Below are 13,928 nucleotides of genomic sequence, written 5' to 3'. Positions count from 1 at the left end.
GGCTGACGGTCACGTAAGCTTCGCATATGTTCGTGGACGATATATTGAGCAGCACTCGTTGCCAGTTGGCTGCAATGTTTTCACTGCAGAGCTGGTGGCCATAACTCGTGCTCTTGAGTACATCTGCTCGTGCCCTGGCAAGTCATTTCTCCTGTGTACTGGCTCATTGAGCAGCCTATAAGCTGTCAACCAGTGCTACCCTCGCCACCATCTGGTAGCATCCATTCAGGAGGACATCTACGCCCTGGAACAGTCCCGCTGTTCCGTGGTGTTTGTGTGCACCCCAGGACATGTCGGAACCCCGGCAACGAACTTGCCGGCAGGCTGGCCAGACAGGCAACGCGAAAACTGCTTCTGGATGCCTATCTAGGCATCTTAAAAGCTGACCTGCATTCTGTGTTACACCGCAGGGTTTTCCGGCTTTGGGAAACGGTTTGGCATAACAGCACACACAACAAACTGCGTGTCCTCTGCCGGCTCCGCATTGGCCATACGTGACTAACGGACGGTTACCTACCATGTCAGAGGACTGAACTCAGTGTCGCTGTGGCTCCCAAATGACAGTCGTCCACCTCTTGTTGGACTGCCCAATTTTAGCTGCTCTGCGACAGACTTTTAACTTTCCCAACACCCTGCCTTCAGCGTTGGACGACAATGCCTCCACAGCAGCTTTAGTTTTACATTTTATCCATGAGAGTGGGTTTTATACTTCTATGTAGTTTTTAGCGCATGTCCTTTGTCCCTCTGTGTCCTCCACCCTAGTGCTTTTAGGGTGGAGGTTTTAATGTGTTGCAGAGTGGCTGGCTTTCCCTTTTTATTCTCGTGGTTGGCCAGCCACTGTAATCTGCTTTCATGTTTTACTCTCTTCTGTTTCTAGCGCCTGTTGTTTTCTTGTCCTCGTTTGTTCCTTTTAGTGTTCATTGCCTTCCCTTCGTTCTTGTGGCTTTTCCTTTCTTTCCATTTTGTGTTATATGTTTTGACCGTTTTATTCTCACACTTGTGGCATTGTTTTATTAGGAACAGGGGACTGATGACCTTGTAGGTTGGTCCCTTCTCCCGCCTTAAAACCAACCAACATACAACCGCATATGGGCTGAGAGCACATTTCCTGGACACGGGGGTGAAGTCACTGTCATACCCATACCGAAGCCTGGTAAGGACAATAATCTTCCTTCTAGACCAGTGCCCCATCTCTCTTACCAGCTGTTTTTGCAAGGTAATGGAACATATGATTCATGCCTGGCTGGTGTGGTGGCTCGAATCTCGCCATTTACTAACTAATGCACAGTGTCTTCTGTAGTTGACCATCTCGTTACTTTGTCCACCCATGTCATGAATGGTTTTTTGCGGAAATCCCAGCCTGTGGCTGTGTTCTTTGATTTGGAGAAGGCGTACGACACCTGCTGAAGATCTGGTATCCTTCGTACTCTTTACTCATGGGGCTTCCTTGGGTGCCTGCCCTGTTTTCTTCGGGCATTTTTACAAGATCGAGTTTTCAAGGTGTGTGTGGGTTCTGCCTTGCTGGATACCGTTATTCAGGAAAATGGTGTGCCTCGGAATTCTGTACTTAGTGTCACCCTCTTTGCTATCGCCATCAACCCTATAATGGCCTGTCTCCCAACGGGCGTCTCCAGCTCCCTTTTTGTTGATGATTTGCCCATCTATTGCAATTCTCCATGGACCTGTCTTACTGAGCGGCGTCTTCAGCGCTGTCTTTATCGTCTTCGCTCCTGGAGCATCGCCAATGACTTTCGCTTTTCCACCGACAAAACAGTCTGTATGAATTTCTGGTGGTGCAAATGGTTTCTCCCACCATCTCTACATCTTGGGCCTGTTGCCCTTCCGTTCATTGACACTACGAAATTCCTGGGGCTCATGCTCGATAGGAAACATCCTTGGTCCTCCCATGTCTCTTACTTGGCAGCCTGCTGTATGCAGTCCCTCAATCTCCTATGTGTTCTCAATGGTACTTCTGGGGTGCCGATCGAACCACCCTCCTCCATTTGTACTGGTCCCTTGTCTGTTCGAAACTTGACTATGGGTGCTTTGTTTACGCATCCACACACCCATCTTTTACACTGTCTCAACACTGTCCATCATCATGGCATCCGTTCGGCCCATGGTCGGCTTTTACACTAGCCTGGTTGAGAGTCTGTATGGTGAACTGCCACTGTCGTACCCCCGTGACTTTCTCCTCAGCAGATATGCATGCTGTTTGTATGTGATGTGTGGCCACCCCTCCTATGCCTCCTTCTTTGATGATTCCTTAGATTGTCAGTATGGGGCTCGTCCCTCTTCCCTGTTACCTCCTGGAGTCTGCTTTCACCACTTTCTGTGGCGGCTTAACTTCATGCTACCTGCAACTTTCCCTGTGGTTGTGAACCCTTCACCACCTTGGTTTCGTGAAGTGGCCCATGTTAACCGTAGCCTTCATTCGCTTCCTAAGGACACTAGTCCATCGTCGGTCTATTGCCTTCAGTTTCACGACCTTCGCATGGAATTTAGCGATAGTACATTTGTATACATTGATGGCTCTCGGACTGACCGTGGGGTCGGGTTTGCCTTCGTCTTTGATGCCAGTATCTTTCGACATTGACATCCAGCCCACTCCTCAGTATTCGCAGCCAAGCTTTTTGCCTTGTATCTGGCCACAGAGTATATCTGGCGACACAGCCTTCCCAATTGTGTCCTCTGTTCAGACTCAGTGCCCTCCAAAGACTATGTGTGCTCTACACTGCTCATCTCTTAGTGCAGCGGGTCCAGGAAAACTGCCAGTTGCTAACTCTTGCTGGAGCCAATGTCGTGTTTCAGTGGGTCCCTGGTCATGTTGATCTGACAGGAAATGAAGCTGCTGACGTTGCTGCCAAGGCTGCAGTCCATGTATCTCAGCCCACGAGTACCTCTATTCCCTCAGATGATTTCTGCGTTGCCGTCTGTCAGAAGGTGGTGACCCTCTGGCATTGCCAATGGTCCTCCCTTCACGGGAATAAGCTTAGGCTTATTAAGCCTCTCCCGGTGCCTTGGACGATATCTTCTTGGCACTCCCGCCTGTAGGAGATTATTTTAACTTGGCTGCATATTGAGCACTGCCTACTATTCTGTCCATTGGGACTGACGTGTAGTCGTTTTCACCATCTCTATGTTTTGTGTTCTATAGTTTTGACTTGGGCGCATATGACGTCAGTTATTTTTTTTTTTTTTTCCTCCCTTCCCTAAAACAAAACAAAAAAAGACTGTGGGTGTATTTACAGTGCAACTCCACCTTTTTTCAGGGCATTACATGCTCTCAGTGCAGGATCATCTCTAGTTTTGTAAGTAGTTTAGAATGCGTTCTTTCTAATGAAACTGGGTTAAAAGAATGAACAAGGTTATCTGTTGTCTAAAAGTGGGCTAAAATGCCCATTTTTTGTGTTTTTTCAAGAATCATTGACTTTGCCATCAGTTTGTAAACTATTGGAAAGCAGTAGGAGAATTAAATATTTTATTCTAACATCTCTTGTTAAGTTATTATGTGGAGAGTTTCACATTTATCCCACAATTACTTCTGGAGATATAAAAAGCTACACTCCCCATCTTTTTCAAGCGTCTGTTTTTTCCATCCGACTTTGCTTCAAATTATTAATATGAAAATTGCTTAAGAAATGTTTCTTATTTTGCTTAAGAGGATGCAAAGAGTTGTACAAGATGGCCTAGTTTCGTTTATTTCAAGGAAATACTCTTGGATGTACTATGTCTCAAAGTTGCTGAAAATTCAGGGGGTGCACTTTTGAAAGTGCCTTTGGAAGTATTAAATTTGTGATTGCAGAACTCTACCAATGTTACCAAAAAACATGTCCGAATGTTCATGCAAAATTTTTATCTAAAACCACAATGGCCATGCAGGAACCCAGTTAAAGCTTCAATTTAACATAGTTTGAACACTGAGGAGATTTTATACAAAGTTAAAACTAATTACCATGCTCACAGAGGCTTTTAAGCAGTCCACCTCACACTCTGTAAGTGAATGGAATGGGAATACACTAATCTGGTTCAGTGGGAAGGCCTTCTGCCATAAACTCCACATTATTTTGCAGAATATTGACGTAAATGCACAGAATTTTCTTTCTCTGGTAACTCTGTAGAAAATGAACTAGTATTACTATTATTGTAGACAGCATATGGTGTATCTAAAATTTAAAATATAAAAACTAGCTGTTAGTTTCAAATACACAATTTACTTTTGAATTATAACTGGGCAAATTAAGTTACAGTGAGGATAAATTTCCTGAGGTGGCTTCTTTGTTCCATCAGCCCATATCTGCAGGTTTTTGGTTCTTCATTTTGCCATTAGATAACAAATGTGGGATTTGACAGTCTTTCTCTGGCTGTGTGTGACATGGGAGTTACTGATGACCTGTCTCAAAATAAATGTATTGAACACACCAAAACAGTTACGCAGTACCTAATAATTTTTATTCTTATTGTAATTCTATGTAAGATGTGTACATGAGTTTATAATTTGTCCTGCATAGTGTCTACTTCAGGTCTAGACTGACCACTCTGTCAAACTGTAGTGAAAGCTGATGAACAGATGGAAAAAGATGATTGGAATGAGAAAGTTAGCAAAGATTGCAAAGTGTATGTTGTTAAGTGGAAAGAACAAATGTCTTTTTCTCTTTTGTGTTGGTACTGATCCATAGGCTGTAGGTAAAAGGGGCTTAAAGGATTTTGTCACAATGCTTTCTACATACTTCGAAAGCTTTACTTGGGTTAGAAAGTCAAAATTGAATTCATACAGTTCATTCAATTGAAATAGTCTGAACAATTGCAATAAAGCTTATCGCTTGCTAACTGACACATTTTTGTATACTAAGAAATTGGTGACAGAATCCACCAACTATTAAGTACTGAATTACAAACTGTAGTTAGCTTTCAGAATGTGTAGGTAAACACCATAGAGCTGTAAGTTTTTGGAAAACTAACTAATAACTTCTTTTTCAGATTACAGGTCGCAAAATGGCGAGCTGAAAGGCAGGCAAGGCTTGCAGCCAAAATCATAAGGAAGCAAGGAAAAAATGAGGTACCCCCTGCTGTTCTTGGAATATCAGCATACAATGTTTCTCTTGATATAATTGGAAATACATCAAATTCGAACCTTGATTCAAAGGACAACAGAAAGCCTAGTGAGTATAAATACAAAATAGTTGCCTGTTAGTGCAGTTGAAGTAAATGTGAAGTAAAATTGCGAACACAGTGGTAGTGTAAAAGGACATAGTTGAGGTACAAGGAAAACTTGATAATAACACAACACAACACTTTGTACACCAGTGTAGTGTAAGTATGTAAAGTTCCAAAAATTCTGGAAAAGTATTTGTGGCAGGAGATTTAATGACTGACATTAAATTACAAATCTGGAAAATATTAGACACTTAACAATGTCATGTTCATTAAGATTTGAAACTGTTACTTGGTGCTGCTGTTCTTGTGAGATTCAACGAATGTTTTTAAAACTTTGTCTAAATCTGATGGACTTGAGTGTTTTTCTAAAATTTTGTGTTGTCATTGTTAAATAACTAAGATGAATGGAGAAGCTGTAAATCTCTGGACTTTGTTAGTATTGTTATGCAGTGAGGCAGCTGATCAATGTTCATTCTAGTAGTTTGAAGTTTTGGGACATAATTCCTATTGGCTTTTTGTCTTGGAGGTAATCTTGATCACTTAAACAACTGAGTGTCTAACAATGCCATATTGCACTGATTCAGATGTAGCTTTGTCCCAGATATCCAGGATTTAGAAGGGCTGCATTAGGTATCAGGGCATCCAAATGGTGAGTGCTGGAACAGATCTACATCTACACTTTGCAAACCACTTTATTGCACATGGCTGCAGTGTTTTCACTGCAGAGCTGACGGCCATATCTCGGGCTCGAGCACATCTGCTCACACCCAGGTGAGTTGTTTCTCCTGTGTACTGACTCCTTGAGCAGGCTACAAGCTATTGACCAGTGCTACTTTCATCATCCTTTGATAGCGACCATCCAGGAGTCCATCTATGCCCTGGAATGGTCCAGATGTTCAGTGATGTTTGTCTGTCGGTCATGTCGGAATCCCAGGCAATGAACTCGAACTTGCTGACAGGCTAGCCGACTTCAGTCATTGGAAGATACCCACACATTTGTTCACTTCATTTCACTGTCTGGTAAACTGTATGTTCGGCCAGTCTGTGTGACGGGGTTCACCTTGCATATCATGTTTGCAAAAGGGATCCACAGTGTATCTGGTGGTATGGGATATATAAATGAGGGTGATGTACCTGAAGGATGGAGGAATGCAACTTGCACTTTACTGCAATCTTCATCTTTATCCAGAACAAAACTCAACCACCAAGTGTCACCATAGATTGATGTTACATACCCACTAATATCTGCAAATGATATCTGCTGTATGTCCTTTACGACATGAAATATGCTTGAAACAACTGCAGAAGAAAATAATTTCACATTTACTTTGGTTCCACATTTGAGAGGTATGAAGGCACGAAATTTCAGGATGCCCGATATAGTTACAGCAGTATTGTACCGATTGGCCAGTTGTTCTTCAGTTTTAATGTATTCTTCAAGGGTCACAAATACAAAGTCTGTGTTAGATATGTTCCGATGTGACCATTCAAACAGTTGCCTTGCGTCCATAATTTGGTCCTTATACGGTCTTTGTAGGCTCGCTCTGGCTGCTAGTCTTTTTACTGTGGCCTCCAGCCCATTGCATGGCCCTTTGCCATGTGCTGTTGCTGAAAAATGCCCTTCAGCCTCGGCTCCAAAATCTTGCTTGTGATTACACAAGTTAATAAAGTTTTTTTTTTTAATTGGGCCGCAGAGCCATTGGAAAAATAGAATAATTTTTTGACAGGTTTTTGAAACTTGCATTTCAGATATTCCATCAACTTTGTCTGGAACAGGTAGATGGCTGTAGTCTTGTGGTTGAGGCAGTCTGATATTATACACAATTTAAATGTTTGACTTCTTTCTCTTTAAAATAAACCACAAAAGGGTGAATGGTTACCTGACTATTTGACCAATGATTTGATTGTGCCTCATCTTGCAAAACGATTGAATAATTCTCAGAAACGTCACAAATGACAGCCATTTCACATTCCAGAAGATTTTCCTTGGTATGTCTCAGAAATGCACTCTGTTCCTTTTCTGTGAAGTTATGACTAAGTAGGACAGGAAGTTGTCACAAAATACTTCAACAAATTCACTTAATTTTGAATTATTTCAAAGTTACATCAATCCACAGAGATCCACTGTCTGTATGTAACACTCAATTGCATTGTCTTCATATGTTTTTTACAAAAGTTCTCTAATCCTTTTGGTTCATGGACATGAAACACACTTTGAAGAGAAGATGGTCGGCTGCAAACCGTCATTTGCAGGCAGTCCTTGTATGTTCTAATTTTGCCATCCTTCATTGAATTCATTCTTGTATTTTCAAACATAAGCTTCACATTCTGATGAGTGGTGCACACACAGACTGAGTGTGTTCCACTCTGGCCTGCTAGCACACGATTTTTAGGCCTAAGTTCTGCAAACTTAGAAAATCCCACTTTTACAGTTGGGGAATTTTTCTTTGAAAGCTATATACACTTCTTTTAAATTATTAAGCATCAACCTTTTTGAAACATGTTCTTTACCACCTGTGCTGTCGTCTTTCACTGATATAAAGTCCTTCATCCCTGGCATCACTCTGCTCATTTCGTCACTTGTAAAAAAATCCTTTAACAGTATGAATGGTATGATTTGACATACTTTTTCCTGGTGTCAAGATGCACTTCTTTCCCCACCCCTACCCAACATCTTGGCTTGTCGAACTAAGTAGTTAGAGGCCGAAAATTCCTGCATTACTTTTCTCACACTCCAGCTGTCAGGCAGAAGACTCAGCAGTTGAAGCTGCTTCTTCCTACTAGTGAAGCTGTTGTACACCTTCTTTACATGTGTTAAGAACTCATCTTGTGAATCACCATTCTCATCATCACTAGATGCATTCACTAGCAGTTTTCTCTTGACAGCCACATAGACTCTATTGGCCTTCTCAATAGAGTAAATTTTGGATTGAATTCTCTTTTTGTCTACAGGCGACTGTCCCATCTCTAAAAGAGAGCTGTTAAGAGAACTCAGCTTCATATTCATTTGAAAATGGCATATCAATAGCTTCTTCAATTTCAGTATCAGACTGACTTTCTTCATATATGTTGCTAGTTCCAGCGGAAATTTCGCTATGTTTTTCATTTTTCAATTTTGTCAGCTGCTTCCTACAACTGTCACAGACCTTCGATAACTAACGTGTTCCTGGAATCAAGTCACACATCCATGAAGTAACGTGTCTCAAACCTTTTCTTGCATGGGAGTGGTTAGGCTTATTGAAAGGATTAAAACAATCCATTTTTACTATCGTGTCAGTGGTATCCATCCTGCAAGTGATAAACAGTGAGAAATTAGTTAGGAAAAGTGCAGTGGCCAAGATATGGGTTGTGTTCTAAACGTACACTATCACAGGAAACATCAAATGAACTTCATACAAGCAACTCTGATGCTACACTGGCTATGAATGAGTGGTCTTGTCTGCTTGACCAATCAGCTTCCACTATGTGAAAGGGAGAGGATTCCAAACATGGTACACTATAAAGTAATCAATGCATTTTATTAAGTGTCCTGCACACTGCATAGCAAAATTAGTAATTCAGAAATAAAATTTTACTAATTTGGTACATTATTTACAAAACACGTGTATTTCTGAAGCCCTGTATCTCCTGATCCCATTGAGATCCCATGATAGAATTTGTCTATATGTATTAAGACATTACAAACTATATTTGATAATTTTTTTGGAATTTTTGAAATTGCCACTGTTTCAGAAATTTAAATTAAAAAATTTTCAATTTTTTAAAAATTGCAACGCCTATATTGTGGCATATCATATTAAAGCCCCACTCAATAGCTTTAAAATGAGACCACTCCCAGGTTTATATCATCACTGATTGCCAGCCTATAGGCATCTAAAGGTGCCGAAATATGAATTTTTTTCAAAAAAATTTAAATCTTTAAAAATTAATAACTTCAAAAATAATTGCGCTGTATAACTGAAATTTGGTATTTTTTCATAAGTCTATGATATGTTGCTGCATACCAAAAATCATGAAAATCTGAGACATCAATTCTGAAAACCTCCCAAAATTGTGTTGATTTGACATGGAATGCCCTATTCTAGAATGAGTCGCAACATTTATTTGTAAGCAATCTCCTTTGTACACTCATTGCACTTCGCCTGTATTTACTAATAAACTGGAGTCTATCAACTGCTTTACCTACAATTTAGCCTATGTGATCATTCAGTTTCATATCCCAACAAAGCATTACATCCAGATATTTGTATGAGTTGGCATATTTCAACTGTGACTCGATGATATTATAGTTTTGTGAAGTGCACAGGTTTACATTTATGATCATATAAAACAAGTCGCCCATCTTTGAACCATTTTGAGATCTGACAAGATCTGGCTGAACATTTGTGCATCTTCTTTTGGACAATACTTACAGTACTTAATTACAGATAACTGCATCATCTGCAAAAAGTCTGAGGTTACTATTGTCTGCAGGGTCATTTATATGACACACGAACAGCAAGGGTCCCAACACTCTTCCTTGGAGGCACACCTGAAGTTACTTCTACATCTGATGATGACACTCCATCCAAGATAATCTGCTGTGTCCCACCTACCAAAAACTCCTCAATCCAGTGACAAATTTCACTTGATACAGCAAATGATTGTACCTTAGACGATAAGCATAGATGTGGTACTCAAATGATTTTCGGAAATCAAGAAATACTGCATGTACCTTACTGCCTTGATCTAAAGCTTTCATTATGAAGCGTTAGAATAGTATAAGTTGGGTTTCGCATTATTAATCTTTCTGGAATATATGCTGTTGGTATGGAAAGAAAACTGACAGGTAGTCAGTTTTATCAGAGAAGATTTTGATGACAAAACAGTTTTTATCCAATTCTTCAGCCTGATGATGTTCACAGCTCCCCTTCCAATGAAATGGGGGAAAAACTTGCTTTCCAATTACTGATGGCTGGTTTTGGTCTGACTAGCAGATCTTCACTTCTAAGACACACTGCTATTCAAACTGAAACCAGTCATCATTAACAAAAAATGTTAGTGTCCCCATGACTTACTACTAAATGCCGCTTTGAGATGGCTTGCCTGAATCCTGCATCTTGTCCTGCTCCTTCTGTAAAGGAAAGAAAAACACCTTTGTACAAAATGATAAAATCACACTCATGACAAAGTCCTTTAACTCACTGTAATAGGCCTGAAGTTGATCTATACTATCTCATTCATGACAACTGTCTTCCAGAGACGGCTGGTGTCAAAGTTCAGATAAAGTGGTAAAGTTGCCTTTTAAATTACTGCAGGCAAAGTTGTCATTATTACTTGCCATGTAGTGGTTTTCAGCAAACTGTCATTTAAACTAGTTCTTCACACATAAGTAACTCCACTTACCACACAGTATTTAGATGATATTACTGATATCAGTTAGGAGGGTTTCACATTACTTCACACGACTTATACATCATGTTGAGTACCATCTTGTTCACAGTGAAACTTTAGCAGACTTCTAACACCTGCAAGTTAAAGCATGGAGACCATATGTACTGCATGCTAACAAACCCAACTCCTTATCTTGCAGTCCACAGGTAGATCTTGTTTTCAGGTGATAGTGGCACAGGGAATGCCCTACTCAGAACAGCTAGTGCTTGCAGCTGCCCCTGATAACAATACTCATTCTGCTCATTGAAACTGATCATTGTCATCCCTCAAGAGGCTTTGGACTGACCTGATAATTTTCTAGTGGAAGGAGTGTTTAAAGTGCAGCTCAGTAAAAAGTTTGTGTATCTTGCAAAATGAAACACAGATTATTTTAGAAGTTGAACATGAATACCTAAGACAGGATCATTCTAAGTGGCTTGTAGCCAAAATGTTCGTTACATTATCCAAAAGCCTTGCTATGTCATTAATCTGTGGATTCTACAATGTACTAGAATTTAAAGAATGTAAATCAAAACAAGTAGTTAGATAATATAGGCAACATTCTACTAAATTTTCCCTCACATTAGTTTTCATTTTCTTCTTCTTTGCCTTCCCTCATCCTCACTACAGATGAGTGTCTCATTAGTTGGTCTGAGTGACCGTCCTTTCTGTTCAAACCTAACGTAACCTTTCCTTCTTTCTTTCCCTGATGAAGGAATAATTAGTCCTATAAGCTAAATAGTGTGTTCCTTCTACTTTTACGAGTTTCTATTTGTGGTATTACACATTTTGCCTCCTGACCAGCAATTGTCTCAAATTTATTTACTGACATGCACATAAGTTCATCTGGTAAATTCTTTTTCACAGAATATCTTACAAAATACTGAAAACTTCTCATCACATCTTTATGTATTAGTATCCCAAATATTACCACTCCAACCAATAAAAAAATCCATTGGCAAGATGAAGTAATATGCACAAGAGCATGTTGCAAAGTCAATTCCGTTGTCAGATTCAGTCTGTTGCATTAATTTTTCCCACCTGGCTCGCAGGAGAGCTTCTGTAAAGTTTGGAAGGTAGGAGAGTACTGGCAGAAGTAAAGCTGTGAGGTCGGGGCGTGAGTTGTGCTTGGATAGCTCAGTTGGTAGAGCACTTGCCGGAGAAAGACAAAGGTCCCGAGTTCGAGTCTCGGTCCGGAACACAGTTTTAATCTGCCAGGAAGTCTCAATTATTCTCTTCTGATAATACCTTCTTTTACATACAGTTTCATTTTAAGATAAACGTATTTTCCCCTCATAAGATATGTTATACAGGACTACTTTATCAGACTATAAACAGTGAACTCAAAAGTAAAAAGGAATCAAACAGGCATTGATAGTGTTTCACATTACAAAAATTACAGTAACCATCTTTTATCCTGAGGTTATATTTATCAGTTAAGAGACAAAAAATTGAGAAGTGTCTTATCTAGTGAGAGGCTGTTGTTGTTGTTGTTGTTGTTGTTGTTGTTGTGGTGGTGGTGGTGGTGGTGGTGGTGGTGGTACCTATGGCAGTAAGTGCACAGGTTCTGTCCTCACACTTAGGAGACAGTTTGGTTTCATGTAAATACAAGACAAGCCCCCACATGACCATAATATTGTGCTAACCTAACAACCCTAAAGTTCATATCCAAAAGTAGGCTTGTCAATGAAGTACAACACTGAGCACTGAAAGCACATTTCTTATAAACTTTAACACACAGCCAGAAGAGAACCTGAACTCAACTCTTAGGCAGAGATTGCTGCCATTTATACAACCAATATTCCAAAATATACAAAGATTAAAACAGAAATTTCGAGAATATGCCGGAAAAGATAAATAGTAAATAAATAATTGCTGTTGGTTGGGGGTGAACTGGTAACCCATTCCAACCAGTGTTGCTCACAGCTATGCCACAGTGCCTGCAGATCTGCTCATGACATTGCTAGCTGACTGTAGATGAGCTTGGATGATGAGCAAATGTTTCTGTCCAGTTGGACTGAAGTTTTTCTTACTGTGCTTCACCACAGGATTCCTTGAAAGGCAGTTGGCGATCTTGTTTGCATCTGTTTTTGTGTATCACTATGATGTCATATTCCTGAATCCTCAATGCCTGTCCTGCCAATCAACCCAAAGAATCTTTCAGTTTAGTCAGACAGCATGGAGAATGGTGATCCAGCACCTTTTCAGACCATCCTGAATATATACTAGAACTACATTTGTCTTATAGCTGTTAGCTTCGGTGAGAAATTTCCTCTTGGAATTCTCGTCATACAGTGGTATAACGTGAGATGATAGTGCCTTCTTCAGATCAAGGAAAGATCTTTCTTGCTCCTTATTGAGGGGAAAATTTGGCACCACCCTGCAATAGTTCGTACTATGGACATACCTCGGTACGAAAGTCCTATATGGATTCGTGGTAGCATGAGCCCATTCAAAGAACTTGTTAGTGCCAAGAGTTGAAAAATGTAACTACTCTTATTTTCTCTTGATGAGGATGTACTTTACTGCCATTCACTAGCTAACCTAAGATATTACTTTCTTGTGTGATGAAGATGCACTTTCCTGGGTGCATATAGAGGCCTAGAGTCTCAATATTTCATGGCTGTCAGATGACTTAGATGGTTTCAAATGTCTCCAAAAATGTGACTGTGTTGATAGCAAAGGCAGTTCACCCTTTTACGGTATCAAAGCAGGTTTTGTCATGCACACTAAGGTACCTGGAGTATTACACAGTCCAAACAGTATAATTTAAAACTCTGAGGCCATCAGGTGCTATGAAGGCAATCTTTTCCCTGTCAGCCATATTAACCTCTGTTTGCCTGTTGCCTGTCCATAGCTGAGAAATACAAGCTCCTTTCGAAGCACATTAATGCGTAGCAATGGGTAGACAACTTTCTTCCTGATTTTGTTCAGTCATTGGTAGTAGGTGCAGAAATGCCATGTGCCATTCTTCACAAGAACAAGCGAGGACCAAAGAGTCCTTGAAGATTCATTGAGGTAATCCTGCAGCATCTTTTCCACTTACTCCTCGATTATTTGGCGACACCCTGTAAGAGCACTTGCTGATTGGTGGGTGATCTGTCAGAGTTGGTAGTGTTTTATCATAGGCTGTTTTGTATGTCTTTTCTCCACTCCAGATCTAAAAGCATTCGAAAACTGTCGTAGAATGACTGACAATTACCGACAGTGTTTCCTCAGTCAGGCCAGATCCTAATGGCAATTGGTTTATAGCTTCATCTCCTATGGTGTCTGTGGTGGTAGTGTAACAAGGTTTCTTGTTGATGGCACTAAGCTGTCCTTCATGGACTGTTTCTGCTGCAATGCTTATGATTGTTGCT

The 13,928-nt window shown here is 40.4% G+C and overlaps 1 protein-coding gene across 1 annotated transcript in view; it reads left to right on the top strand.

The window, feature by feature from the left end:
• The window catches only part of LOC124794930, a 101,989-nt gene that overhangs the window by 20,800 nt on the left and 67,261 nt on the right, over positions 1-13,928 (top strand). Inside the window, exon 4 of the mRNA XM_047258638.1 lies at positions 4,981-5,162. Coding sequence (XP_047114594.1) covers positions 4,981-5,162 — 182 coding nt within the window. The remainder of the gene's footprint in view (positions 1-4,980; positions 5,163-13,928) is intronic.

Source organism: Schistocerca piceifrons, chromosome 4, assembly GCF_021461385.2.
Source record: "Schistocerca piceifrons isolate TAMUIC-IGC-003096 chromosome 4, iqSchPice1.1, whole genome shotgun sequence".
Taxonomy (NCBI): domain Eukaryota; kingdom Metazoa; phylum Arthropoda; class Insecta; order Orthoptera; family Acrididae; genus Schistocerca; species Schistocerca piceifrons.
Note: the sequence above shows the minus strand (reverse complement) of the source record. Positions and strands in the feature narration are given on the sequence as shown.